Source organism: Loxodonta africana, chromosome 22 (genome assembly GCF_030014295.1).
Source record: "Loxodonta africana isolate mLoxAfr1 chromosome 22, mLoxAfr1.hap2, whole genome shotgun sequence".
Lineage (NCBI taxonomy): Eukaryota > Metazoa > Chordata > Mammalia > Proboscidea > Elephantidae > Loxodonta > Loxodonta africana.
The window spans coordinates 40,846,415-40,873,740 of record NC_087363.1 but is presented as its reverse complement, the minus strand read 5'-3'; the positions used below and the strand labels follow the sequence as shown (position 1 = coordinate 40,873,740).

At 42.8% G+C, this 27,326-nt stretch overlaps 1 protein-coding gene across 1 annotated transcript; it reads left to right on the top strand.

Moving 5' to 3' along the window:
- Positions 1–537: 537 nt before the first annotated feature.
- Positions 538–27,286, top strand: HRH1 (histamine receptor H1). Its single transcript, XM_003409973.4, has 2 exons — positions 538–810; positions 24,100–27,286. The coding sequence occupies exon 2, from the start codon at positions 24,135–24,137 to the stop codon at positions 25,590–25,592; it is 1,458 nt and encodes a 485-aa protein (XP_003410021.1). The 5' UTR covers positions 538–810; positions 24,100–24,134; the 3' UTR covers positions 25,593–27,286.
- The last annotated feature ends 40 nt before the right edge of the window (positions 27,287–27,326 follow it).

Sequence of the window (27,326 nt, the reverse complement as noted above, 5' to 3'; positions counted from 1 at the left end):
TAGTCTTGAGGGTTCCTCCAGTCTCTGTCAGACCAATAAGTCTGGTCTTTTGTGTGTGGTGTGTGTTTTTGAATTTTTTCTATGTTTTTCTCCTACTCTGTCTGGGACCCTCTATTGTGAGGGTCGATGGTAGTAGCCGGGCACCATCTAGTTCTTCTGGGCTCAGGCTGGTGGAGGCTGTGGTTCATGTGGTCCATTAGTCCTTTGGATAATATTTTCTTTATGTCTTTGGTGGGAAGCAGGATTAAAAAAAAACTTGACTGATAAAGGTGGATCTTTGATAGGTAGGTAACCTTTCCCTGAGGTTGCTATAATTACCCTCAACTTGTCTGTTGGTTAAGTTCAGCAGAGCCTGATTAAGGTGGTAGAGGGCAAACTCAGTTTATAGCAGGCAGCCCAAGATGAGAAGGGTTAAGACAGCATTATTTTGCCTGCATAGGAAACCAATTTGCTATCTCTGTTTTGTGGCTGCCAGCATGTGTGGCAAGCGTTGTTGATTCCACACCTCTTCCTGCTTCCTGCTTCCTGCTTCCTGGGGTGCCTGTGGGCTGTGTGTACTGTTGGAGGAAACACAGCACCATCTCTGTGGACCTACCAGTCCCACCAAGCAGTTGGACCAGTTGCAGTTGAGCCGACTCCAACTCATGGTGACTAAATGTGTGTCCGAGTAGAACTGGGCTCCATGGGATTTTCAATGGCTGTTTTTTCAGAAGGAGTTCGCCAGGCCTTTCTTCTCAGGCACCTCAGGGTGGACTCAAACCTCCAACCTTTCGGTTAGCAGCAGAGTGCGTCAACTATTTGCTCCAGCAAGTAAGTTACTCAAGGTCAAAAGACCTTAGCATCATTGTTCTTACACTAGGCAGGGCTCCTCAAGGACATTAGACACTCAATAGTCGTTGTCCAAATGTGTCAGAAAAGATTTTCCCTTTTCATGGTCACTCTCTTAAAAGGTAAATGTCCCTTAAAGAGTTGTATGAATTCTTGAGCTATAAGATCTTTTAGGGTTCATCCAAGTTTGGTTGTTTTCAAACCGTGCTCTGAGGGTTCTCTGAGGGCTCTAGGCAAAGAGAGAGGAGAAGAGCCAAGCAGATGGGGCTATAGGTCCCCCACCTCTCTACTCCAACCAAAGTAATCTGCTTTTTATCTGTTTCATATAAATTTTTACATACCAGTAGTTATACTACCATGAAGGGCTGGGGGGGAAAGGGTTTGAAAACATTTAACCTAGTACAATTCCCATGTTTGATAGAGGAGGCCCAGGGAAGTTGAGAGAGGGGCTCAAAGTCACACAGCAAATTTATCCAATAAATATTTACTGAGCATCTACTATGGGCCAGGTGTGCTGTAAAAAAAGAGAGTGCACGAACCCCTTGCTCAGAAGAGTCGTGCTCCTCTCTCTAGGACGGCTACTCTGCAGCTTGGGGACACTCTCAGTATGTTCCAGCCAGATCATCCTCGCACCCCAAGTATGAGTGAAGTCATCTCCCCCATGCATGCAAAAGAGAACATTAATCCTGCTCAGTATATCATCATTTCATCTTGCTCAAAGCCCCACCTTGTGTGGCCCAAGCAGTGCTAGCTTATAAGGCTAAAATCTGATTAAGACATGGTTCCTGCTCCCAGGGAGCTTCCAGCCCAGCAGGGGAGAGGAAAGCTCTACATGAATGACCACAACACAGGGTCAGTACTAAATGCCACATGGAGGGACAGATAATGTGCCTTGAAGTTTGGGGTGGGGGTGTAGAGAGATGCATCAAGCTGGGGGAGATGGTGTTAGAACTGGGTCTCTCTTATCTTCCCAGCTTTTAGGTTAAGAATTTGGATGTTGGAGTCAGGCAGCCCTTGCTTCAAAGCCCAGCTGGGCCACCTTACTATGTGAGCTTGGACAAGGAACATAGCCTCCCAGAGCCTCGTCTGAAAATTCTGGGCAATAATAATAGTTTCTATCTCAGAGGGTTGCCACGAGGATTCAATGAAATAATGCATGTCTAACTCTTTGCCTCAGTCAGTGTAGCTATTTCGAGACTTTAGCCATAAGGTGATGGTGGGAGAGAAGCATTCCAGACAGAGGGCACTGCCAGGCAAAGGTACAGAGGGAGAGCAGGCAGCTTTAACAGGTTGTCTAATGCGTTGCTGCTAAGAGCAGTGGACAGAAAGGAGGACTGGGCAATGCCATAGGAAAGGTGGAGCAGGGCCAGAGGACAGAGGGGCCCTTTCAACAACCAGTGAAGAACTTTTAACAGGGAGGAAATGATTAGAAAGATGATTCTGGTGGTCTGGTTTATTGGTGAGCAAACACTAATCACTGTTATTAATGACATTCATTAACTACCACCATGACACCTGAGATAGAGATTGTTTTACTCCTTCCCAGTATGGATGCCTTTTAATTCATGTTCTTGCATAATTGCTGGGCTGCTTTTAACTCCTTAATTGTTGACTGGGTGAGAATCAGGCTGGCTGGTGGAATTGAGAAATTCTATAAAGGAAGTGACATCAGAACTGGGTGGTTAAGAATTAATCGAATGTCTTGTCAGGCTGAGAGGAATGAAGAGATCTTCCTGGCAGAGAGAGCAACATTTGCAAAGGTACAGAGTATGAAAGAGCAGGATCTCTTCAGGGAAGGTGAAGTTATCAGAAGAGGCTGCATAATATCTTGTGACCAGATGGAAAAGGCTCGTGTGTGAGAGTATCAAAGAATTAACAGCTAGTTACTTCCTGAACCTTTCCCTCAGTGTCCATAGTAGATTGTTTGACTGCTTATTTCTTGGATATTTGTTGAGCTGATTGGAGTAATGAATACAGAGGAGAAGGCATGGGAAAGTAGATTTATATTAAAATGGCATGATACCCTTCAATGGATCAGAAAGATTGAAGAGTAGGTCAGAGAAAGAAACGGGGGGAAAAAAAAACAGAGAGCCAATTCAAGCTAAAGTTTTCGAAAGCGAGGGAAAGGAGATTTGAAGGGGATCCACTGCCACAGTAAGTGACCCTTTGGGGTGTTAGAGGAGAGATGATGTTCTATAGGATGTTTGCATCTTTGAGAGTCCTCAGTAAAAATTTAAGATATTTTCCTTTTTTTTCTGGATATTGGACATCAATTTTTTTTGAATGTGATAGTATGTATAGACTGAACACAAGACAGCCCAGTTTTATTTGGGTTACATTTGTATTACACACACCAGTTAAAAAACCAAACCCTTTGTCATCAAGTAGATTCTGACTCATAGAGACCCTATAGGGGATATCATGGATTGACTTGTGTCCCCCCAAAATATGTGTCAACTTGATTAGGCCATGATTCCTAGTGTTGTGTGGTTGTCCTCCATTTTGTGATTGATAGAATTTTCCTGTATGTTGTAAATCCTAATCTCTGCCTGTAGTTAATGAGGCAAGATAAGATTATGTTGAAGAGGATTAGGGTGGGCTGTAACACCCGTGCTCAGGTCACATCCCTGATCTAGTGTGAAGGAAGCTTCCCTGGGTTGTGGCCTACACCACCTTTTATCTCACAAGAAATAAAAGGAAAGGGAAGTGAGCGGAGAGCTGGGGACCTCATACTACCCAGTGCCTGGGAGCAAAGCATGTCCTTCAGACCCAGGGTTCCTGCGCAGAGAATCTCCTACTCTAGGGGAAGATTGATGACAAGGACCTTCCTCCAGAGCCGCCAGAGACAGCCTTCCCCTGGAGCTGACACCCTGAATTCAAACTTCCAGCCTACTAGACTGTGAGAGAAGAAACTTCTCTTTGTTAAAGCCATCCACTTGTGGTATTCCTGTTATAGCAACACTAGATGACTAAGATTGGGGGGGGGGGGGCTCAATTATATCCTGACAGCAGTGGTGAGCCATTAAAGAGATTTGATTGGTAGAAAGAGGTGATGAAGTTTTTGATTTTAGAAAGATCATCTGTCTTCTGTGTGGAGGATGGGTTGAAGGGGCGAAGGCTAGGAGCAGGAATGCCAGTTAGGAAGTTGTTGCCATAGTTCAGAGGGGATATTATGAGCATCTGAACTAGAATAGTGGTAGCGCAAATGGTCATTCTCTCTGCTCTTCAGTTATCTAGAGTACAGAGTTTTAAAGCAGGTCTGAGGTTAGCAGCAGTAGGGAAGGAAATTCCCTTTGCCTGAGGGGTAATTAAGATGTTGTCTTAGGCTGGGTTCTCTAGAGAAGCAAAACCAGTGAAGCATATAGAGAGAGAGAGAGGGGGGTTTATATCAAGGAAATGGCTCACGTGGTTTTTAGAGGCTGAAACGTCCCTAGTTCGTGGGGCAGGAAAGAGGCTTCTGCTGATTCACGTAGCCACAGGGGCTGGCAAACCCAAGATTGGCAGGCCAGAGAGCAGGGCTGTTGCAGGCTATGAAGATCAACAGATCTCAAGATCAGCAGGCAAGACTGCAGGTAAGCTGCCGGCTCAAGTCGCAAGAACTGGAGGTTAGAACAGGAGCCAGCTGCAGGATCTAGAACAAAAAAAAACCCCTACAAGGACAGCCGGAAGGACTTAGGCGAGGGAGGGTGGAGAGATGAAGGCTGAGGGGGCAGTGAGCTGCCACAGGCCCTGCCCCCACCAGTACCATGCATGATTGTGTATGGAATCTCAGCAGGGAAGTGATCACAACATTATACGACTGCCAAAATACTGAGAATTATGCCTCAGCCAAGATGACACACAATCTTAACCATCACAGATGTTAATCATATCCTGGGACCTTAGATTTTCTTTGTGTAAATACACACCTAGAAGGAAGCTTTGATTTCAGTCCTGCCTGCTTCAGGGCTGGCCCTTAGGGAAGACTTGATATTTGAGCAGCGTGGAACTTTGGTCTGCCACTTGAGATGCTCACTTTTCACTTAAACAGTGCTTGGAGGGGTCTAAGCAAGACTGCTTTCTTTTGGGTCTCCACTTGCACACACCCTCCAGGAACTTCCTCTCTTTTGGTGTGAAAAGAGCCTGTCCTTAGATAGCATTTGCCAGAGGAAGTAGCCAGAAGTAAGGTTTGCTCTCAGTCACTAGGGAGATGATTGCTTTTGGAACTGGTTAATTAACCAGGAGGACAAAAAGTTCTTAGATGAACTGGGAGACAGCCCCAGTTTTTCCCTTGCAACAAGGAGAAGTACCTCTTACTCATGTCTTACTCATGTTTCCATCTCCAGTAGCTCGGTACTGTATTATTGCTTAATTAATAATTCCTGAATATATTAATGAATTAGCGTAACATGTAGCTCTGAAAATGGTCACGTTGGGTCAGAATTGTGGCGTTAAAAGGCAGAATTCATCTGTTCACTCATTTATCACTTGTTGAGCCTGTCTTCCCACTCAGCTTTGGGTTGGGATGGTGGTTCACAATCTTAGCTGCCCTTTGGAACCTTCTGAAGGGTTTTAAAAAATCTGGTACCCAGGCTACATCCCAGACCAATTAAATCAGAATCATCTCTGGGGGTGGCATTAGTATTTTTCTAAAGCTCCCTATGTAATTCTAATGTGCATCCAAGGTTGAGAACCACTGTCTAGGCGCTGGAGTCACAGGTGAATATCTCACTGTCCCTGCCCTTGTAAAAGCCAAAGTCTAAGTGAAGGATACCTGCCTTCATTCATTTATTCAGTAGTATAAAAAGTATTAAGTGCCTTACTAGAGATACAGAAGCAATGCTGTGGGAACCCAGAGAAAGAAATGGATAGATGTAACTAAAGGATATAGGATAGCTTCTAAAAGGAGGGAACATTTAGGGTGAGTTTTGCAGAATGAATAGAAGTTTGTCGATGTTTACCTTCCCTCTTCCCATAGGTCAAAACATGAAGGAAATGTCATGCCAGCAGCTGAAGGAATTTGTACTTTCCCTTAAAAGCACTTAGGAGGAAATCAATTGTATGATGAGATTGAGAACAGTGTTTGCCACATTTTAGGTTGTACCTGAAGCAACTCTAAGAGGCACACAGATGTGGCATTAAATAATATTGACTCACATTGATTGTCAATTCTATTTCAGTCTTTCTGATGACCTCCAGAAGAATCTCAATTTGGTGCTGATAGTTCTTTAACACCCATCTGAACACTTGCTTTTTACAAAGCAGAGCCTTCTTCATAATGTCTAGGTAGAATTTAATCACTTTGTTTTGTAGTTATTCTATTTATTTTTATGGAAAACTTCTATAGATGGCAAATGATACTGGTTTTTTGTAGATGGTATTGAAATAAATTTTAGGTAAAAATAGTGGATCAGTTTAAAAATAAAAATATAATATATAGTTATATAATGTATACTTAATAATTACATATTTTATAATAGAAATAAATAAATATGACCACTTAATATATAAATATAAAATTAAAGTAAATGATGGTATAGAAGACACATAGATTCTTTATAAAGGGCGAATAATACCTGAAGGAGAGAAACATGGATTTAGAAAGATCACTTGCATGATGACTTGAGCAGGGGCTGGAGGGGGTGAGATTGGAAGCAGACCAGACAATTAGGGACTGTCACAGTAGCCTGAGTGAGAGATGGCTTTAGCCTGGACTGAGGCAGCATCCAAAGGGTGCACAAGAAAAGACGGCTGCACCAGAAGGCCAGCAATGGGGAGGAAACACCAAAGCACATTCTAGTGGGACTGATGCAGGGAGATACCTGGCTGGGTAGGTGATTGGCCACAGGGAGGCCTGGTGGCAGAAGAAGAGGATCAAGTCCCAGGGACCTAAGCTTAGACTTTGGATGTTGAAGGTATTGGGCATGAAAACAAGAACGTGGTATTCAGTTATTGGTGCTTGGAGCCAACGTGAGCTGGTTCAGAGAGGAAACAGAGAAATCTGGGAGCAAGAGGTACCTTATTTGTGGTTCCCAAACCTGCCTGGGCACCACATTCACCAGGGAGGGTTATAAAAAATACAGAGTCCTAGGCCCCAGCCCAGGCCTGCTATATCAGAATCTCCAAAGCTAGGGCCCAGAGAACTGTATATTTTTAAGTTGCCCTGGTAACTCTTAGGAGCCCAGCCTAGCTGCAGCCACTGTCTGGAGACTCTTGAGGTTCCTGAGCCAGCAGCATTGCTTCCCCTGGGAGCTTGTTAAAAGTGCAAGATGCCAGGCCCCACCTCAAACCTGCTGAGCCATTCGAACGAGATGCCCAGAAAAGTTATGTGCATATCAACGTTTAAGAAGTTATAAGAAATAATACAGAGAGATCCCGTGTACTCTTTACCCATTCTTTCCCATAGGTAATGTCTTGAAAAGCTGTAGTGCAAAATCGCGATCAGTATATTGACATGGATATAGTCAAGATATGGAACGTTTCTATCACCACAAAGATCCTCGTGTTGTCCTTTTGTAGATTTCTTCCCCTCCTCCAACCCTGGCAACCACTGTCTGTTCTCCACTTCTAGAATTTTGTCATTTCAAGAATGTAGATAGAATCATACTGTGTGTAGCCTTTTGGAATTGGCTTTTTTACTCAACATAATTCTTTGGAAATCCAACCAGGTTGTTGCCCGTATCAGTAGCTCATTTCTTTTGGTTGCCGAGCAGGATCCCATGATTCACATGTACCACAGTTTAACCATTCATCGTTGAAGGCAATCTGGGTTGGTTTCCGTTTGGGGCTATTACAAATAAAGCTGCTGTGGACATTTGCTCATGGGTTTTTCTGTGAACAGATGTCTTTGTTTCTCCAGGCTAAATGCCCAGCAGTGTAATGATTCAATGGTATAGTAGTTGCATGTTTAGTCTTTTAAGAAACTGCCATAGTCTTTTCCAGAGTGGCTGAACTGTTTTACATCCTAAAAAAAAAAAAAAAAAAAAAAAATTTTTTTTTTTTTTTTTTTTTAGCAATATATGGGAAACCCTGGTGGCATAGTGGTTAAGTGCTGCCGCTGCTAACCAAAGGGTTGGCAGTTCGAATCTGCCAGGCGCTCCTTGGAAACTCTGTGGGGCAGTTCTACTCTGTCCTATAGGGTCGCTATGAGTCGGAATCGACTCAACGGCACTGGGTTTAGTCTGGTTTTTAGAAGCAATATGAGTGACCTAGTTTCTCCACAGTCTCAATAGCATTTGGTGTTGTGACTATTATTTTAGCCATTCTGGTAGGTGTGTCCTGATAGCTCATGGTGATTTTAATTTACATTCCCCTGGTGGCTTGTGATGTTAAATATCTTTTCATGTGCTTATTTGCCATCTGTCTATGCTCTGTAGTGAAATGTCTTTTTATGTCTGTTACCCATTTCCTAACTGGATGTTTGGTTTTTTACTGTTGGATTCTGAGGCTCTTTTGTATATTCTAGATACTGATCCTTTGTTGGATATGTGGTTTGGAAGTATTTTCTCCCAGACTGTAGCTTGTCTTTTCATCCTGTTAACAGGGTCTTTCACAGAGCGTAAGTTTTTTTTGCTGTTGATAAGGTCCATTTAATCAATTTTTCTTTATATGAATCATGCTTTTGGTGTCAAGTCTAATAACTCTGTACTAGCCCTGGATTCTGAAGATTTTCTCTTACATGTTTTTCTAAAAGTATTATATTTTTGCATTTTACATTTATGTCCATGGTTCATTTGAGTTAATTTTTGTATAAGGTATGAGGTTTAGGTCAAGGTCAATCTTGTGCCTATAGATGTCCAATTGCTCCAGCACCATTATTGAAAAGGCTCCATTAAATTGCTTTCACCTTCATCAACCACCTGTTGGGCATATGTGTGTGGGTCTGTTTCTGGTTTCTCTGTTCTGTTCCACTCATCTGTGTGTCTTTTCTCCACCAGTACCATACTGCCTTGAGTACTGTAGCTACATAGGTTGTCTTGAGATTAGGTAAGCTGGTTCCTTCCATTTTATTATTCTTTTTCAGAATTGCTTTAACTATTCTAGTTCTCTTGACTTTCCATATACATTTTGAAATAGCCTTGTCTATAGCTACAAAAAATCTTGCTGATGTTTTGATAGGATCTGTGTTAAACCTATGTATCACTTTCAGGAGAACTGACATCTTTACTATTTTGAGTCTTCCATTCTCTGAACACTGTATATCTTTCCATTCATTTATATCTCCTTTGATTTCTTTCCTCAGTGTTTTAATATCTTTAGCATGCAAGTCCTGGGGAAGTTCTTCACCTGAGAATGTCTTAATTTCTCCTTCATTCTTTATGGATATTTTTGCTGAGTACAGGATTCTGGGTTGACAGTTCTTTTCTTTCAGCATCTGAAAAATGTTGTACCACTTCTTTTCTGGCTTCCATGGTTTCTGATGAAAAGTTGCGGTAATTCTTTTTCCCCCATAGGTAAGGTGTTGTTTTCCTCTGGCTTCTCTCACGATTTTTTCTTTGTCTTTAGTTTTTAAGATTTTAATTATGAATGTGCCTTGGTATGGATTTCTTTGGGTTTATCCCATTTGGGGTTCACTCAGCTTCTTGAATCTGTAGGTTTATGCCTCTTGCCAAATTTGGGAAGTTTTCAGCCATTATTTCTCCAAGTTCCTTTTCAGCCCCATCCTCTTTCTCCTCCTCTTCTGGGACTCTGGTGACATGAATGCTAGATCTTTTTTCCAAAAGATCCCTGAGGCTCTGTTCTTTTTTTTTTTTTTTTTCTTCAGTCTGTTTACCCTCTGTTGTTCAGATAGGTAATTTCTGTTGTTCTTTCACTTCCGTTCTGCTCTTGAGTTTGTCCATTGAGTTTTTATTTTGATTATTACATTTTCAGTTCAGAAATTTCCATTTGTTTCTTCTTTATGTCTTCTCTTACCAAGACTTTCTATTTTTTTGTTTGTTTGTTTGTTTCAAGGGTGTTCTATTTGCTTGTTAAAACACATCCTTATGATGGCTACTTTAAAATCTTTGTCAGATGATTCTAACATCTCTGTCATTTTGGCATTGGCATCTATTAATTACCTTTTTTCATGCCATTTGAAATCTTCTGTGTTCTTGGTTACGATGGGTGATTTTTTATTCAAATGTGTGCATTTTGGGTATTATTTTATGAGACTCTGGACCTTATTTAAATCTTCTGTTTTAGCTGGCTTTTCCGACACCACTCTGGCAGGGAAGGTGGGGAGTGGGTGTACCACCTTGTTACTTTCAGGTAGGTATAAAAGTCCAGATTGACACCTGAAGGGGGAGGGATCCTCAATGCTGATGAGCATGGTGACAGTTCACTCCCCACATGGCCTTCACTGACACCACAGGGGTAGGCAGGTCTTGTTACCACGCTATGAGGATGAAAACTCCAGCTCCCTACTTGGGACTATAAGAACAACACCCCACCAAGGGCATTGGATTACCTCGTTTTCACCTGGAAAGGACGGAAGTCTTTGCTTCCTACTCAGCTTTTGCTGGCATGGGTGGAGGTGGGGCAACAGTGTTTTCTGTGATATTTGGCTGGAGTAGAGCAGTTATTATCTAAAAGTTTTCTGTCTTTGCCAGGCTGCCTGTTTCCTGGTCCTTTGGATAGAGGGAATAGGTTTTTGTTGGTACCTTTTTTTTGGCTACACCCAATGGCTTTTCCGATTTGCCAGCTTCTTTAGCTCCAAACCTTGGATAAAACCAAAACCAAACCAGTTATTGCTGAGTCAGTTCTGACTCATGGAGACCAGGGAATTCATCACTGTATTTTAACTTGGGTCTTGAGGTTTCTAATTGGTTTGCCTTTTTCTCTCCACTTGAGAGAGTTTCTTGTGTTTGTGTGTGTATATATATATATAACAAAAAAAAAAAATCCATTGCTGTCGAGTTGATTCTGGCTCATAGCGACTCTATAGGGCAGAGTAGAACTGCCCCCATAGAGTTCCTGAGGAGCCCCTGGTGGATTCAAACTGCTGACCTTTTGCTTAGCAGCCATAGTTCTTAACCACCACGCCACTAGGGTTTCCAGGGTTTTTAGTAGTACTTAGTGGAAAGAATAGGGAAAAGTACATCTATTCCATTTTCCCACAAGCGGAAGTGTCAGTATGTTTTAAAAGCTCTCCAGGCAGCCAGGGTTAGAACTACAGGTATAGACATTATACTCCATTAGGGAAGGGACTGTGTCTATCCTTTGCCTGTCATATCATCTGTACCTGACAAAGAATATCCCTCAATAAATATTTTTCAGGAGGATAGATGAAAGGGAGGGAGAATGAATGGATAGATGGATGATTGATTGACTGAATGAATATTAAAATGGAACCAGTGACCAGACTGATTCACACTTACCTATGCCCCTGTATGTACCCCTGTTTAGGGGCAAGCCTGGCCCCAGAGCCAGAGGGAAGGCTCTACCCACTGGTGGTGCTGAGGAGCCTCTGGTGTGGAGATGGCTGGCAGCTGCAGAGTCAGGCACCAGTTCACTTGACTGAAGGGGACAGAGAAGTTAAAGAAACTTCTAATTACCTGGGAGCTCTCTCTTGTAAACATCGCATCGACCTCTCATTTCTCTTCTGCCAGCTCTTTTATTTACTTCATATCATAAATCAATTTTTTTTTTTCTCGAGATGAGAACAGCCTGAATAACTTCAGTCTCTGAAAGTGCCTTTTTCAAGGCTTAATCTCCAGGGATTTATAACAAAAAGAAAGCATTATTCGTCATGTTCTGAAATGCTACGTGTATGTGCTGGGCCTGGTGTGTCACTGTGCCCTCGTCTAATGTTAGCACAAGTGTCCATATTTTCAACTCCATGAAATCTTTATTTAAAAGTGTCTATTCACTTCCCTCTCTTCTTCTCTTGTTATGTGCTGTCAAGTTGATTCTGACTCATAGCAACCCCATGTGACAGAGCAGAACTCCCCCATAGGATTTTTTGTCTAGGCTGTAATCTTTATGGAAGCAAATCGCCAGGTCTTTACTCCCGAGGAGTCATGGGTGAATTTGAACTGCCAATCTCTTGGTTAGCCCCTGAGTGCTTAACCATTGTGCCACCACGGACTTCCTCTCTCTTCCTTTACCATAGTGAAAAAAAGAGTGAGTGAGGGAAATGATCTTCAGAACATTCTAGAAGGCGGGCCTCTCTTGGGCCTTTAGATGAAACTTGCCCTTTTAGCCACTTTTGGAAGTCTTAGTGCAAGGTACCCAAGCCCTTTAAATTCCAGAAGCCCCAGTTTCCACATGTTTAACGTGGGGCTGGGAATCCCTGGGTGGCACAAACGGCTAAGTGCTGGACTACTGACCAAAAGGTTGGTGGTTTGAATCTACCTTGGAAGAAAGGCATGGCAACCTACTTCCAAAAAATCAGCCGTTGAAAACCCTACGGAGCACAGTTCTACTCTGAAATACATGTGGTCATCATAAGTCCGAGTATACTCAATGGAAACACATTTGGCTTTTGTTTGTTTGTTTGTTTAAGTAGGAGTGAAAATGATTCGTTTGTGAGGTCACCAGCACTGTGAGGATGAAATGAGGCAACCAAAAAATCTCCCAGCAAAATGCTGCTGTTAAGATAGTACTTTCCTTTTTTTCAGTGTTTTTGGAGACCAGAGGGAAAGAGATAACTGAGCTGAGCTTTTTATACTTCTTTTGTTTGCTATTTATTGGTACTTATCCTTCAGCTTCCCTTTCCTGTGCCTGTCACACCTGGGGGGATGGGGAAGCAAACAAACCATCTAACAAGTCCAACCTCCTAAACTCTTAAACCAAGATATGCAATTAAAGAAGATCATAGAGGTGCAGGAGGAAAGGGTTGATGTAGCTAAGCCATTTTTCTATTTCCACTTTCACTTCTGGAGAAGTTATCCATGACAAAAAACCATGAAAGATATTTCATCTAATTCTTAGTACTGGCTAAAGCTGTCCTTCTGCAACTAGTTTGCTTCCGTTTAAATGGCATTGAGAAACTTGTAACTGAATATTTTAGCTGATCCTGTTTTCCTCTTTGCTCTGGCTTCTGGGAAACTCAAGTCGAATTTGTTTCTCAACTCTAATGGTTGTTCAGGACTCATCTTTAGCTTCATCCTTATTTGACTTTAACTCAATATTCCTCTTTTTCCTTTTTTAATCCTGGTGCCTGGTAGGTATTTGGGGGAGCAACACTTGAAGTTAAGAAATAAATTTTAAAAACAGAGACTTGGCTGTGTGGCTGTTCCACTGGCTGCTGTAGAGTGAAGAAGTTAAGAGTCAGTCTGGAATTGAATCCCAAATCTACCATGTACTAGCTGTGTGATCCTGGGCAAGATAGTTAACTCTCTGATCCTCAGTTTCTTCTTATGTAAAATAGGGTTTATAATATCTACATACAAAGTTATTGTAGAAGTACAATGATTTTGTTGAACAAGCACAGCACATGGGATAGAATAAAAAAGAAACTTTAAATTTATTTGGTAAGGCTAATTCTTCTCCTGTACCTGAATGAAAACTCTAGAAGCCTTGTGACTTCTCTGGTCCTTCCTTTGTCATAAAGAAGCCTGCAGTTACTTTAAGTTGCAAAACCTGGTCTCAATTTGGTAATTAAAATGTCTAGTCTAATGTAATAATAAAAATAAAATTTTAATTTGGCGTTCTCCCTTGCCCATGCTTGTACCTGCTAAGAGTGGAAGAGAAGGGGCGATTGTACTTGACTTCTTTTGTCAGTTATTCTTTTTTTTTGTCTTTGATTTCAAGGAACAGATTAGCTTATGCATAGAAAGGAATGCACAGAAAGCATATTGGGCCACTCCCAGATGTCACCTTTCAGCCAAATAATAGATTGTACTATGAAATAAACAGTAACACAGGTGTGGAATGTGCTCCTTTAAACAATCAAATATACGAGACCAAACAGGTCAATATTTACCCAAAAGCAAGGATGAGAAGGCGAGGAGGGGCAGGGAAACTGGATGGATGGAAATGGGTCATGGTAAGAGCGCTGACACATCTAGGGGATTGTAACCAACATTAGGGAACAGTCTGTGTATGGACTGTTGAATGGGAATCTAATTTGCTATGTAAACTTTTACCTAAAACACAATAAAATATTTTAAAAAGGAAGAAAGAAAGCGTATTGGAGGGGTAGAATATCTCACCAAACCCAAGGGCAGCCAGGCTCCATAGACACCAGACAATCTCTTTCCTGGGCCACTAGATTATTTTTTTTAAGCATCTTGATTGAGGTATAATTTATGTACCTTGAAAACCACCCGTTGTAAGTGTATAATTCAGTGATTTGGAGTAAATTTACAGTTCTAGAATCATTTCCAGAATTCACTTTTCAAACATTTTCATCACCCCTAAAAGATCCTTTCTCGTTCTACTTTCTGTGTCTATGGATTTGTCTTTTCTGGACATTACATTTAAATGGAATCATACAATATGCTGCCTTTTGTGTCTGGCTTCTTCTACTTAGCATCATGTTTTTGAAGTTCATCCATGGTGCATTATTGATAAATAGTATTCTGTTGTGTTAGTGAACCACATTTTTTTGATCTGTTCCCCAGTTCGTGAATATCTGGGTTGTTTTCACTTTTGGGCTATTATGAATAATGCCGTGGGCATTTGCGTACAAGTTTTTGTGTGGACACATGTTTTCTGTTCTCTCGGGTATGTACTTAGGTGTGGAATTTCTAGGTCATTTGTAATTATGTTTAACCATCACAGAAACTGCTGAAGTGTTTTCCACAGAGGCTCCACCATTTTACAATTCCACCAGCAACGCCTGCAAGTTCTCATTTCTCCACGTCTGTATTTTTTAATTACAGTCATTCTGTGTTGTTGTTAGTTGCCTTTGGGTTGATCCCCACTCATGTTGACCTCATGTGTGCAGAGTAGAACTGCTCCATAGGGTTTTCAAGCAGGTCTTCCAACTGGGTTCATTTGGGTTTGAACCCTTGCTGAGAATTTATAGTTCTAACAGGTTTCCAGGTGATGCTAATGCTGCTGGTTAGGGGCCAGTTCTGAGAACCACGAGTAGAGCAGTTGTTCTCAAAATTTATTATACATAAGAATCACCGGGGGATCTTGTTAAACTATAGATTCTCATTCAATATACTTGGGGTGAAAATTCAAGTTCTCAGTAGGGGTTCCACCAGAATGAACCAGTTTGAAGACCTGTTTTCAAGGCTGTGACCTTTCAGAAGCAGATCGCCAGGTCTATCTTCCAAGGCGCCTCTGAGTGGGTTTGAACCTCCAACCTTTGAGCTAGGAGTTGAGAGCTTAATCATTTTCAGGTGGAACCTCCTTGTGATTTTAATTTGCATTTCCCTGGTGCTGCAGTGGTTAAGCACTCGGTAGCTAAGGTAGGCAGTCCGAACCCACCAGCCACTCTGGGAGAAAGATGTGGCTTCCATAAAGATTACAGCCTCGGAAACCCTATGGGGCAGTTCTACTCTGTCCTGTAGGGTCGCTGTGAGCTGGAATCGACTTGACAGCACACAACGATTAATGATTAATGATGTTGAGCATCTTCTCATGTGCTTATTGGGCATTCCTCTATCTTCTTTAAGGAGTCCTGGTGGCACAGTGGTTAAGCTTGCCTGCTAACTGAAAGGTCAGTCATTTGAACCCACTAGCTGCTCTGCAGGAGAAACATGTCTGCGTCTGTAAAGATTACAACTTTGATGAATAGAGACCAAAGTTTATTAGTGATTACCAGGGGTGGGAGAGAGGGGAAAAAGGAGGGTTAACAGTGATGGAAAAACCACATTGATTTAGGGCAAGGTTGCACAGCCAATTATTGTAATTGCTGTCAATAACTCGTACACCTGTGTCTTAGGCTGAATTCTCATGGCCCAGCCAAGCTGACACACAACCTTAATGATCACAACTTGTAAAAAGTTGAATTGGCAAAAGTTGTATAATAGACATATTTACAACAATGACAAAACAAAAAAAAAAGTAGCTGCTGAGTCTGCTTATGTACAACCAAATTCCTATGGGATTTGGTTCCTTGGAGTTTAGAGTCTTGGTTTTATGGGATATCCCAGTTAATTGGCTGAATAACATGTTTAGTGCTTCTGTTCTACCTCCTACTTCATTACATAGTGTCTGGGATCTTAAAAGTTTGCAAGCTGCCATCTAAGGCACAACCATTGGTCTTGATTTCCCTGGAGCAACAGAGGAAGGAGAGTTAGGAATAGGAAGAGGACATGGAATGTGTGGCTAATTGCCTCCATGAACAACTGCCTCCTTTGCCATGAGACCAGGAGAACTGGGCGGTGCCCGGCTACCATTACTAAACATTTTGATCAAAGATTCTGTAGAATTCTGATTCAAATGGGCAAAATGCAGAACAGAATTTAAAATTCTCATGGACTAGAAACTTTCTGGAGCCATGGAGGCTGAATGAGATCCTGAAACTGTTGTATTGAGAAAATCTTTAAACTTTAAACCAAAAATATCTCCTGAAGTCATCTTAAAACCAAACAATAGTTTAGCTTAACTGGTAAAAAAAAGATCTGCCTTAAACATTATGCTCTCTTAAGAACTATCTATATGGGATCAAATTGACAACAGCAACTTGAAAAATTAGGAACCTTAGGCGGCAGTGAGTGTATGATAATGGGAGAGGAACAACTCAGCAAAGGAGAGTAAGAATGGCCGCACAACTCGAAGAATGTAATCAGTGTCACTAAGTAGTACATGTAGAAACTGTTGAAGTGCTGTATGTTTTGCTGTACATGTTCTCAACAACAACAAAAAACAGGCAGATCTGGACCTGTAACCATTGGTGGCATCTGAGTGGCAGCTGTCCTCTTCGAGACTATGCTCCAGGCTGCCCCTGTTCCCACCGCTTTTCTTGCTCCCCACACAAGCCTCCTCTGTTCTTAATAACTTCTCCTTGACTTTGTAGATATCTGAATGTGTATCTTTGTCCCTGGAAAAGCCACTGGGGCCATTGGCTGTCCATGAGGCCACCTACCCTTTGGGTCTCACCCAGAGCCTATTAACCCAGCATTCCCTCTGGATTCGAAGTCAGCCAGGGTCCTGCAGTACTGAGCTCATGATGGGGTTTTGCCCTCTGTAGCCTGCTCTGTATACCACAGCCGATGGCACTGATAAGCCTGAGTGGCATCATTATGGAAATCAGGCCAGACTTAATGAGACTATGTGGTACTTGGGTCACCCTCATGCATGTCTCCTCTTTCTCAGAATTAGAGTAAAGAAATCAATGCTCAGACTTAATTGGCCAGAATAACCTCCAATGCAAATGAGGAAAGGAGAGAGCCTTTTGGAATAGAAAGTGGTGGGTGAGGCAGTTTGGAAGGTATTTAAAAAAGGAATTTCAAACTCTCATTTTTTTATTACAGAAAACAAAAGATGTGCTAAGAATGTGGAAGACATTTTTTTTTCCCCTCAGTGGAATGAATCTATTTTATTCTGTTGTAAAAATGAAATTTTTGTTATTTTCCTGATTGTAAAACTAAGACATCCTTATTGTTGAAATCTTGGAAAATATTGAAGACAGTAAACATCATCTGCTACCCAGAGAAAATGACTGTTAACAGTGATTCACCCACCCTCTGAGCTTGTTAATGAATAGAGTGGGTGTCATTCTGTACAAACAATGTCTTTTGCAAATTTAATTTCATCGTAAGCATTTTTCCCATATCGTTACTGGCACTCCATAAATGTGATTAGCAAAGACTGCCTGCCTTTCTCGTCTGTAGCTGCTTCCTATTTAGTTACCAAATGTGGGATGTTAGGTTATTTCCTTCATTTCCTATCAGAAATAATATTGCAGTGGACATCTTTGTGCGTTTATCTTTATTCATGTTTCAGATTGCCGTGAAAGAAATTTCTAACATTAAAGTTTCTAGGGGAAAGTAGAAAAATTAGCCATAATGTATGGGCTGATCTTCATCAATAGGCTAAGTTTGATCTCAAATTTCTGTTGGCTTAAACATCCTTATGAAGATTATGCCCTCACTTCTTCTGCCCCGAGGCGCACCTTTCCACGTCCTCTGCTGTTCTCAGTGTGTTAGTGTCTCATATTTTCAGAGCTGATCCTGTAAACCTTTGCTCAGCATCTGTCATGGACCAGCCTGGCACCAGGCACAGGAGAAATGGCAGCAAGTGAAACAGGCATGGTCCCTGCCATCAAGGAGAGGGTCCCCTTGTCGGATGAGGGTGTTGCCTGCATAAACAAAAACAGTGGCCACACCTCATACCCTAGAGTGGCTCCCAGTTTAATTGGGGAGAACCAGCTAAAAATAATAATGCCACAAGACAGGTGATATAAAGGGGGACGTGGTGCAGTGTTACATGTCCCTGGGTGGCATGAACAGTACGTGTTTGACTATTAACCTAAAGATTGGCAGTTTGAACCTACCCAGCAGCACCACAGAAAAAAGTCTTGGTAACCTGCTTCCAAAAAGATTACAGCCAAGAAAGCCCTATGGAGCAGTTCTACCCTGTAACACGTGGGGTTGCCATGAGTCGGATTCAACGCAACAGTAACAGGTTGTGGTGGGGAGTGTTACAAGTACACAGAGAGAAGAGCAACATAGAGCTTCAAGGCCAATGGGAGCTCCAGGCAGGGGAACAGCACACGCCAAGGCATAAAGGTGCAAGAGAACTTTTTTATACCCTGGCCCCAACATGCATATCCAGACTCATCTTTCTGTGTACCAGTCAATTCCCTCTCAATTCCTCAAACTCAGTTCTGTACCTTTATTCTTACTTTGGTTGTTAGTTGAGTTGGCCCCCAAGTCATGGTGGCCCCTTGCACAATGGGACGAAATTCTGCACTGTCCCCATGATCAGTTGCAGATTGAGGTGTTGTGATCTATAGGGTTTTCATTGCCTGATTTTTGAAAGTAGATTACCAGGCCTTTCTTCCTAGTCTGTCTTAGTCTGGAAGCACTGCTTAAACCTGTTGAACGTTATAGCCACGTGTGAGCCTCCACCGGCAGATGGGTGGCAGCTGTGCATGAGGTGTATTGCCAGGAATTGAATCCAGGTCTCCCGCATGGAAGGCAATTATTCTACCAGAAAGAATTCTCTGGCTCAAAAATTCGATAGCACTGAGACTGAGAAGCCCTGAGTTAGAAAGACCTAGGTTCAAATCTTGGCTTCACCATTTCCTACGTGTGTGACCTTGAGTAAGTAGCCTTTCTTCTCAGACCCTGAGATGGTCATTTCCTCATCTCCACAATAGGCATAATCAGACCTCCTTAATGGGTATGTGGCGTGGGCTTAATAACCAAAGTATGAAAAGCACCCAGCCTGGTGCTTGACTCGTCTTGGTTGCATCGGATCCAGTGAGTGTTCTGGAGACATGGAGGAACATCAACTGCCTCTGTTTATATGCTGGCACATGGACCTGATTTGATTAGGCTGTTTGTAATCACTGGAGTAAAAGACCCCACTCCAGGCTAATGGTTTTGGGATGATGCCATTGCCTTAATTAAAAAATGATGGTTTGCTTTTATACACAGCCTCTTAGAGAAAGAGGCTGCACTTCTGCTTCTCACCCAGTTGTTGTCATCTCAGGGTTTGCTGAGCTTTCTCATCCCACCTTCTCAACCCGGAGCCCTGGTGGCACAGTAGTTAAGTATCCAGCTGCTAACCAAAAGGTTGGCAGTTCAGATCTACCCGATGCTCCTTAGAAACCCTATGGGGCAGTTCTACTCTGTCCTATAGTGTCGCTATGAGTTGGAATCAACTCGATGGCAATGGGTTTGGTTTTGGTTTTATCTCAACCCATCCTCCCAACAGCCCCCTGAGGTGGGTATTGATATTTTCACTGTTTTACAGATGAGGACATTGGAGATACAGTTTGCTTATTCAAAGTCCACACAGCCCATGAATTGGCGGAGCCAGGGTGAGAACTCCAGCTCCTGTCTCTAAAGCTCTCTGCTTCCATGAGTTGCTTCTGTCAGCTACCCATCTTTCTTCTCAGAAGGGCCTGTTTCAGAGTGCCTTCTTTCGCTCCCATTCCCTCTCCTCGGAGCACACCCTCTTGCCAGCACCATCTCTGTAGGCTCAGATCCAGGTGGGGTCTGGGCAGCCTGAGGGGGACGTGCTCATATGGGGCATGAGATGAAATAAGCATCAGGCAGAGATCGGTGTCCCCATATATCTCCCACATGCCGCCAGAGTGCCTGAAGTTCCTTTGGATTTTATACAGGGAACCCAAACCAAACCAAACCTGTTGCCGTCAAGTCGACTGCAACTCTTAGCGGCCCTATAGGATAGAATGGAACTGTCCCATAGTGTTTTCAAGGAGCGGCTGGTGGATTTGAACTGCTGACCTTTTGGTTAGCAGCCTGACACTTAACCACTGCACCACCAGGACTCCTATACAGGGAAAAGCATTCATAAATCTGTTTTTCAAAATGCGGATACCTGAGGGAGGGAGAAGTGTCTTACTTTCTATCACTGACTAGAGCCCATTCAGAGTTCCTGAATGGTGCAAACAGTTAATGCGAACAGAAAGGCCAGAGGTTCGAGTCCACCCACAGGCACCTCGGAAGAAAGGTCTGGTGATCTACTGCCAAAAAATCAGCCATTGAAAACCCTACTCAGCACACATGGGGTCACCCTGAGTCAGAACTGACTGGATGACAACTGGTTAGAGCCTGTTTAGGGATTAGGTGAGAGGAAGTGAGACCAGCGCCAACTTCATGGGCCTCACGCTTGGGAGACCCTGCACTTGGTTTTAATGATCCGCTGTCACCGTCTTGAAATTTTTAACTTTAAAATTTTTATATTTTTTACTGTATCCCACAAATTGTCTCACTGGTCCTGAGTGGAACATGAGGTAGATGATGATTTTCTACCGGCCATAGACGGAAAATCCGTTTTTGCATGGCCTCTCCCCTGCCCTCACCTCCCTGGGTGGCCTTCTTTCCCCAGAGTCAGCGTGGCCTCTCCCGTGCCCTCACCTTCCTGGGTGGCCTTCTTTTCCCAGAGTCAGCGCGGCCTCTCCCCTGCCCTCACCTCTCTGGGTGGCCTTCTTTCCCCAGAGTCAGCGCCTGGGTCACACGGTTCCCTGAGGCTCTGTCCTCCTTCCTTGAAACTCTGGAGGCATGTGAGATGGAGGCCAGCGTCAAGGGCTGTGTGTAGCTCGGGGGCTGCAGTTACCCTTCCAGGAATTTTTCTTCTGAATCCTGTGGCTTCTGTGGACAAAAGAAGATTTTCTTGCTCCTGAAACAACACTGAGCTGAGCAAGAACCTTTCAATAGTAAATATTTGTTGAATGAATAATTTCAGAGCTGAGGTGCTTCATAGTGCCCCATATCTCACTTGTTTATGCAAATCATTTAACAAATATCGATTGATCTTTTGCTTCTATCTTTAAGCAAAAGAACACTCTCAAGCTACATAGGAGAAAACTTGATAAATTGAGCATACTGTAATAGGTGATGAGAATAAACGTATGCTATCTTAGTTTCCCCAACATTTTATTATGAAAAGTGTCAGTAAAACAGAAAAGTTGGAAGACTTGTGCAGTGAGCACCCATATACCTACCACACAGATTATAAATTAGCGTTTTTCCCTTTTACTTTAGTATGTATCTACTACTCATTTATCCATTCTTCTAACCAGCCATCAACCATTTTATTCTTTGACGCATTTTATTGTAAGTTACAAACATCGGTAGACTTCATGACTAAACTTTGAATATGCTACACTAATTTTTAGTTCAAGGATCTTAATTCAATCGTAACAACTTTTCTTTTTAATAGAAAAGGGGCAATATATAGACTTTTATGTAAAAATCATTTTATGTCAAATATTATTATATGATAAATAGTATATACACAATGAAAAAAAAAAGATTGATTCTTCTCTGTGAGGCAGGAGGCAATAAGGAAAAAAGAGAAATGAGACACCTCTGTAGTGAGAGGTTAGAGCTACCTTGTGAATGCCCAGCTCTGACGTTTAAGGGAACTGCCTCCTACCTCCTCCCAACCAAAAAGAAAACCCTTGAGCTGATACTTACCTAGTATTAGGGTTCACTAGAGAAACAGAACCAGTGGGGTGTGTATGTATATGTGTGTATATATACATATATATGTATATGTATATATGTGTGTGTGTATACATACACACAAATATGTATGTATATGTATACATAGAGAGAGATTGATTTATGTTATGGGATTGGCTCATGCAGTTGTGGGGGCTGGCAAGTTCAAAACCTGTAGGTCAGGTGGTAGGCTAGAGACTTAGAAAGTTCGCATCTCAAGATCAGACTACTGAAGGTGTCAGTGGAGGCACAATCAGGGAAGTTGGAGGCATACTCTGACTATGGCATATCGGAGCTGGAGGAAAACATCCAAAAATACCTAAATCAAGGCTCTAAAAGAAGCCCTGGAAAAGGTTTCAGAGTTCATCTACTCCTCCCTACACATTTGACATGTGAGAAAATGGAAGCCAAGAGGCCACTCAAAAATTAGTGGCAGGGCTGGGGCAAAACCGGTGCTACCCAAATGGTACTTTTCCAACTTAGTAACCTCAAGGGTTCCTTCTGCAAGGATCAAATGCCTTGGCGTAATGATTTTTTTCTTTAAAGAAATTATATGAATTTTACCTTCCACTCTAGAATTATCTGGCTTTGTCTTAATGCAAAAACAGTTTTTGCTAAATTATCAAGAGAAATTTACTTTCTCCGTTAGTGCTTTTCAACTTTCTTTGAACTCATAGAGCCTTTTGATGAATATAAAAATCTAACAACCTCAGCCAGTTTTAATACCTACTTCCCTGTATTAATTTCCTGTGGCTACTTTTTTTTTACTATAACAAATTACCACAAGCTGGATGGCTTTCAACAAAAATTTATTCTCTTAGGGACAGTTCTGGAGGCCAGAATTCTGAAATTTAGATGTTGGCAAGGCTGTACTCCCTACAGGGGCTCTAGGGGAGATTCTGTTTCATGCCTCTGTTAGCTTCTGTTGGTTGTTGGCTTCCTTGGCTTGTGGCCACATCACTTCCATCTCTGCCTTTGTCTTCACATTGCCTTCTCCTATACATGCATGGGCATCTGTATCTTCTCCTCCTCTGTCTACCTCAAATCTCTCTCTGCCTTTCTCTTATAAGGACACATGTTATTGGAATTAGGGTCCACCTGGATGATCTCATCTCAAGATCTGTAAGTTAATTACATCTGCAGAAACCCTTTTTCCAAACCAGATCACATACACAGGTTCTGAGGATTAAGGCTTGGACTTATTTTTTGGGGGGCCACCATTCAACTCATTACATCCCCCAATGGAGAATCACCAGTCAGCAGAGGGTAAAACCTGTTTTCTGTATAGCCTTACTAGCTAAGAAGGTTTTGTTATGTATTACTTTATATAGTTTGTATTATGAAAAAATATTTTTTTGTTTTTCAAATATAAAAATAAAATAACAAACATGTATTTCAAATAATATAGCCCTCTTGCTATCTGAGAACCAATGTTCTAGGGAGATACGCTAGATTTATTTCATGCTTTGTATACCTCTGGTACCTCCCCCTGTAACCTTCTTCATGTCACTTAGGGATGCTTTTAGCTGGAAGTAAAAACTCCCTAACAATGACTTAAGCAAAAAAGACATTTAATTATTTCCCATAACAAGTCTGGAAGGAGGAGACTTCAGGGTTAGTTCAGCAGCTCAGTGATAGCAGAGTTGTGAGTTGGTGTCTCAGTGATTTTCTTGACATTTCCCTCATGGCCCCAACATGACTGCCATAGCCCAAAGCTATGGGGCTTTTCACTTCCCAGCAGGTAGAAGGGGGCAAGTGGGAAATTATTCTTTTCCTTGTTTTGATCATTTATTAGAGAGGAAGGGCTTTCCTAGAACCCCACCTCCATCGTCAGACTCCCCAGTCTATCTCACTGGCCAGAGTTGTGTCTCAGGTGCATTCTCAGACCAGGCCCTGGCAAGGAGGAATTAGATTTTCAGCTCAGACTGATCCTGATGCACCCCACCTTCCCAGAACATGTGCAGAATTAGACTCGTACAAATTATTTGCCTTGTTTTTTACCTAGTTCCCTCCCCAGAATTGAAGCCCCATGAGAACAGAGATTCTTGTCTGTTTTGTTCATTTCTGTATCCCCAACACCTAGAACACTGCCAAGAATACAGTTGTCATTGCATGAATGAATGAATGAACAAGAAAAAGAGGGACATGGCTGTTGGATAGGTAACTGGCAGTGCCTCGCCCTTGACAGCATACAGCCCCAGTTTGATAAACACAATGCTACTGCTGGTCATCAAACCCCTGACCTGAATTCTTGTGTCTTTCCTCCCAGGAAGTGAGCCATAGCTGGAAGCTGTTCTTGTGCCAATGACCCTTCCAAATTCCTCCCGTGTCATAGAAGACAAGATGTGTGAGGGGAACAAGACCACCACAGACAGCCCTCAACTGATGCCCCTGGTAGTGGTCTTGAGCAGCATCTCCTTGGTCACGGTGGGGCTCAACCTGCTGGTCCTATATGCCATCCGGAATGAGCGGAAGCTGCATACTGTGGGGAACCTCTACATTGTCAGCCTCTCAGTGGCAGACCTGATCGTGGGAGCTGTCGTCATGCCCATGAACATCATCTACCTCCACAGGTCCAAGTGGTCCCTGGGCCGGCCTCTCTGCCTCTTTTGGCTGTCCATGGACTACGTGGCCAGCACAGCATCTATTTTCAGTGTCTTCATCTTGTGCATCGACCGCTACCGCTCTGTCCAGCAGCCCCTCAGGTACCTGCGGTATCGTACCAAGACTCGAGCATCAGCTACCATCATGGGTGCCTGGTTTCTCTCCTTCCTGTGGATTATCCCCATTCTAGGCTGGCATCGTTTTATATCAGGGGGCTCGAAGTACCAGCAGGACAAGTGTGAGACAGACTTCTACGATGTCACCTGGTTCAAGATCATGACCGCCATCATCAACTTCTACCTGCCTACCTTGCTCATGCTCTGGTTCTATGCCAAGATCTACAAGGCCGTGCAGCAACATTGTCAGCACCGGGAGCTCACTGATGGATCCCTCCCTTCCTTCTCAGAAATTAGGCAGAGGCCAGAGAATCCCAAGGTCGGTGCCAAGAAACCAGGGAGAGAGTCCTTCAGCGAGGTTCTGAAAAGGAAGTGTAAAGATGCCAGTGGTGGACCTGCCTTGAAGCCACCATCCCAAGACCCAGGGGAGATGAAATCCCCAGTTGTCTTCAGCCAAGAGGAGGATGGAGAAGTGGCCAAACTCCACGGCTTCCCACTTAACGTGGTGCCGATTCAGACCATGGTGGAGGAGGGTGGCAGGGAGTATGTAGCCATCAACCAGACCCAGCTTGAGATAGACAAGCAGGGCCTGAACACACATGGGGCTGGCAAGACATCAGAGGACCAGACCCTAGGTAAAAGCCAGCCCTTTTCCAAAGCAGACTTAAATACCCACACTGAGCCAGCATCAGGGAAAGGCAAATTGAAAAGTGGGCCTGGCACAAGCCTGGATTATATCAAGTTCACGTGGAAGAGACTTCGATCACATTCAAGACAGTTTGTGTCTGGGTTGCACGTGAACCGTGAAAGGAAGGCAGCCAAACAATTGGGTTTTATCATGGCAGCCTTCATCATTTGCTGGACTCCCTACTTCATCTTCTTCATGGTAATTGCCTTCTGCGAGAGCTGCTTCAGTGAACGAGCACACATGTTTACCATCTGGCTGGGCTATATCAACTCCACGCTGAACCCCCTCATCTATCCCTTGTGCAATGAGAACTTCAAAAAGACATTCAAGAAAATTCTGCACATTCACTGCTAAACAGGGTTCTGATGGGCTGCAACAAAGGGATGCCGATGGTGTCCTAGAAGGCAATGGAGGATAAAGGCCTGTGTGTTGCCAGGCCTCTGGGCTTCCTAGAGTCAAACAACAGTCTTAGGCGCTAGGTCCTTTGGGAAGTTCTTATGCACCATTGGAAGAACTGCAGATGGTGGTGGTCAGCAGAGACATTGTACTCTAAGTAGAAAGCAGCGTCTCTCCAAGAGAATCAGACCTGGATGGAACTCTCCTTTTCCTCAGGAGATTTGGGAGCCTCAGACTGTACTTTCAAGTTTTCAGACTTGAATTAATTAGCAACCCAAGGGACATGTGGGTAGAGCTTCACTGGAGCGTTAGCCAGAACTCTAGATCTTTCCTGGAATGGAGCTGATGACTGTGCAGAGAATTACATACACGCAGACAGATGGTGTTCCTTCGAAGGGGTCACCTTGAGAGGCAGGACAGCTGTCCCTCTGTGGCTGCCACTTGTCAGGACACCTCTCTTCTGAGCCTCTTTTACAACTTTCTCCAGAGCCAGTATCTCAATTGCCCTGGAAATTCTGCCTTATTATTTCTCACTCACGCATGTCTTAGAGTAGGAAATTATGCAGCTTGAACAGCTATCATTTTCAACCCCAAATTCCTTTTGGCTCTGAAAAATATAATGATAAAAGCTGCCCTCAAAAGAAAGAGAAAAAGGAAAATGGTTACACAATCAAAACAAAAAAGGGAATAGGGGCAAGAAAGCTTTATTTCTTGAAGGCTGTACCAGGTTTGGAGTCCCTGGGGGGTGCAAATGGTTAATGTGTTTGGCTGCTAAACGTTGGCAGTTTGATTCCACCCAGAGATGTTGGAAGAAAGCCTTGGCAATCTACTTCTGAAAAATCGTCATTGAAAACCCTGTGGAGCATAGTTCTACTCTGACATGGAGTTGTCGTGAGTTAGACTTGACTCAATGGCAACTGGTTTAACTGGTACCATGTTTATCTTCTTTAAACCCCACAGCACCCCACAACAGGAGGGTGTTGTTATAGGCTCCACCAAATCGAGGTGCAGCAAGTTTCAGTAAGTTGCCTAAGGTCACATAGCTAGTTATACAGGGGAGCTAGGATAAAAACCCTGTCTGGTACCCCATTTTCTCCAAAAGGCAGAGATTGGTTCTCCTAAGTACAAATACATGCACACGCACACATTCCCAAGAGTAGTGGCAATTCTTGAAAAAATAAGTTGGGAGGAAAACCAGCTGACATAGAATAAGCTTGTGGCCGCAGAAGGTGACTACTATTTACTGGTGAGTTCTGTTTAAAAAAGTGGCCATGTTCTTTTACAGTCAGCCTTCTTAAGCAAAAACTAATAAGGCATGAGAACATACAGTTTTATTTGGTGTTTGTGTTGCAATCTGGTGGTGATCTATATTTTAAAACTTGAGGCTAGACTGTAATATGTGTAGCAAATGGGAGTGCCTGTACAAGCTAGTATTTTGAATCTTGTGTTACTGTTTGCATGATCTGTTAAAATGAGACCTTTTTACCTACCTAAATATGATGTTTGAAACTACAATGTTAAGTGATTTCTTTCTTTTTAACTTTGGAGTCTCTTGGACTGAGAAGATACATTCAAATGTAGTATCAACTGTTACAAGATTTGATATAGCGTTTCTCTCCCATTTCTGTTTGCATTTGTAAATAGCTTTAGAAAAGGACTTTTTTTTTTTTTTTTTTAATAAAAAGCTTCATT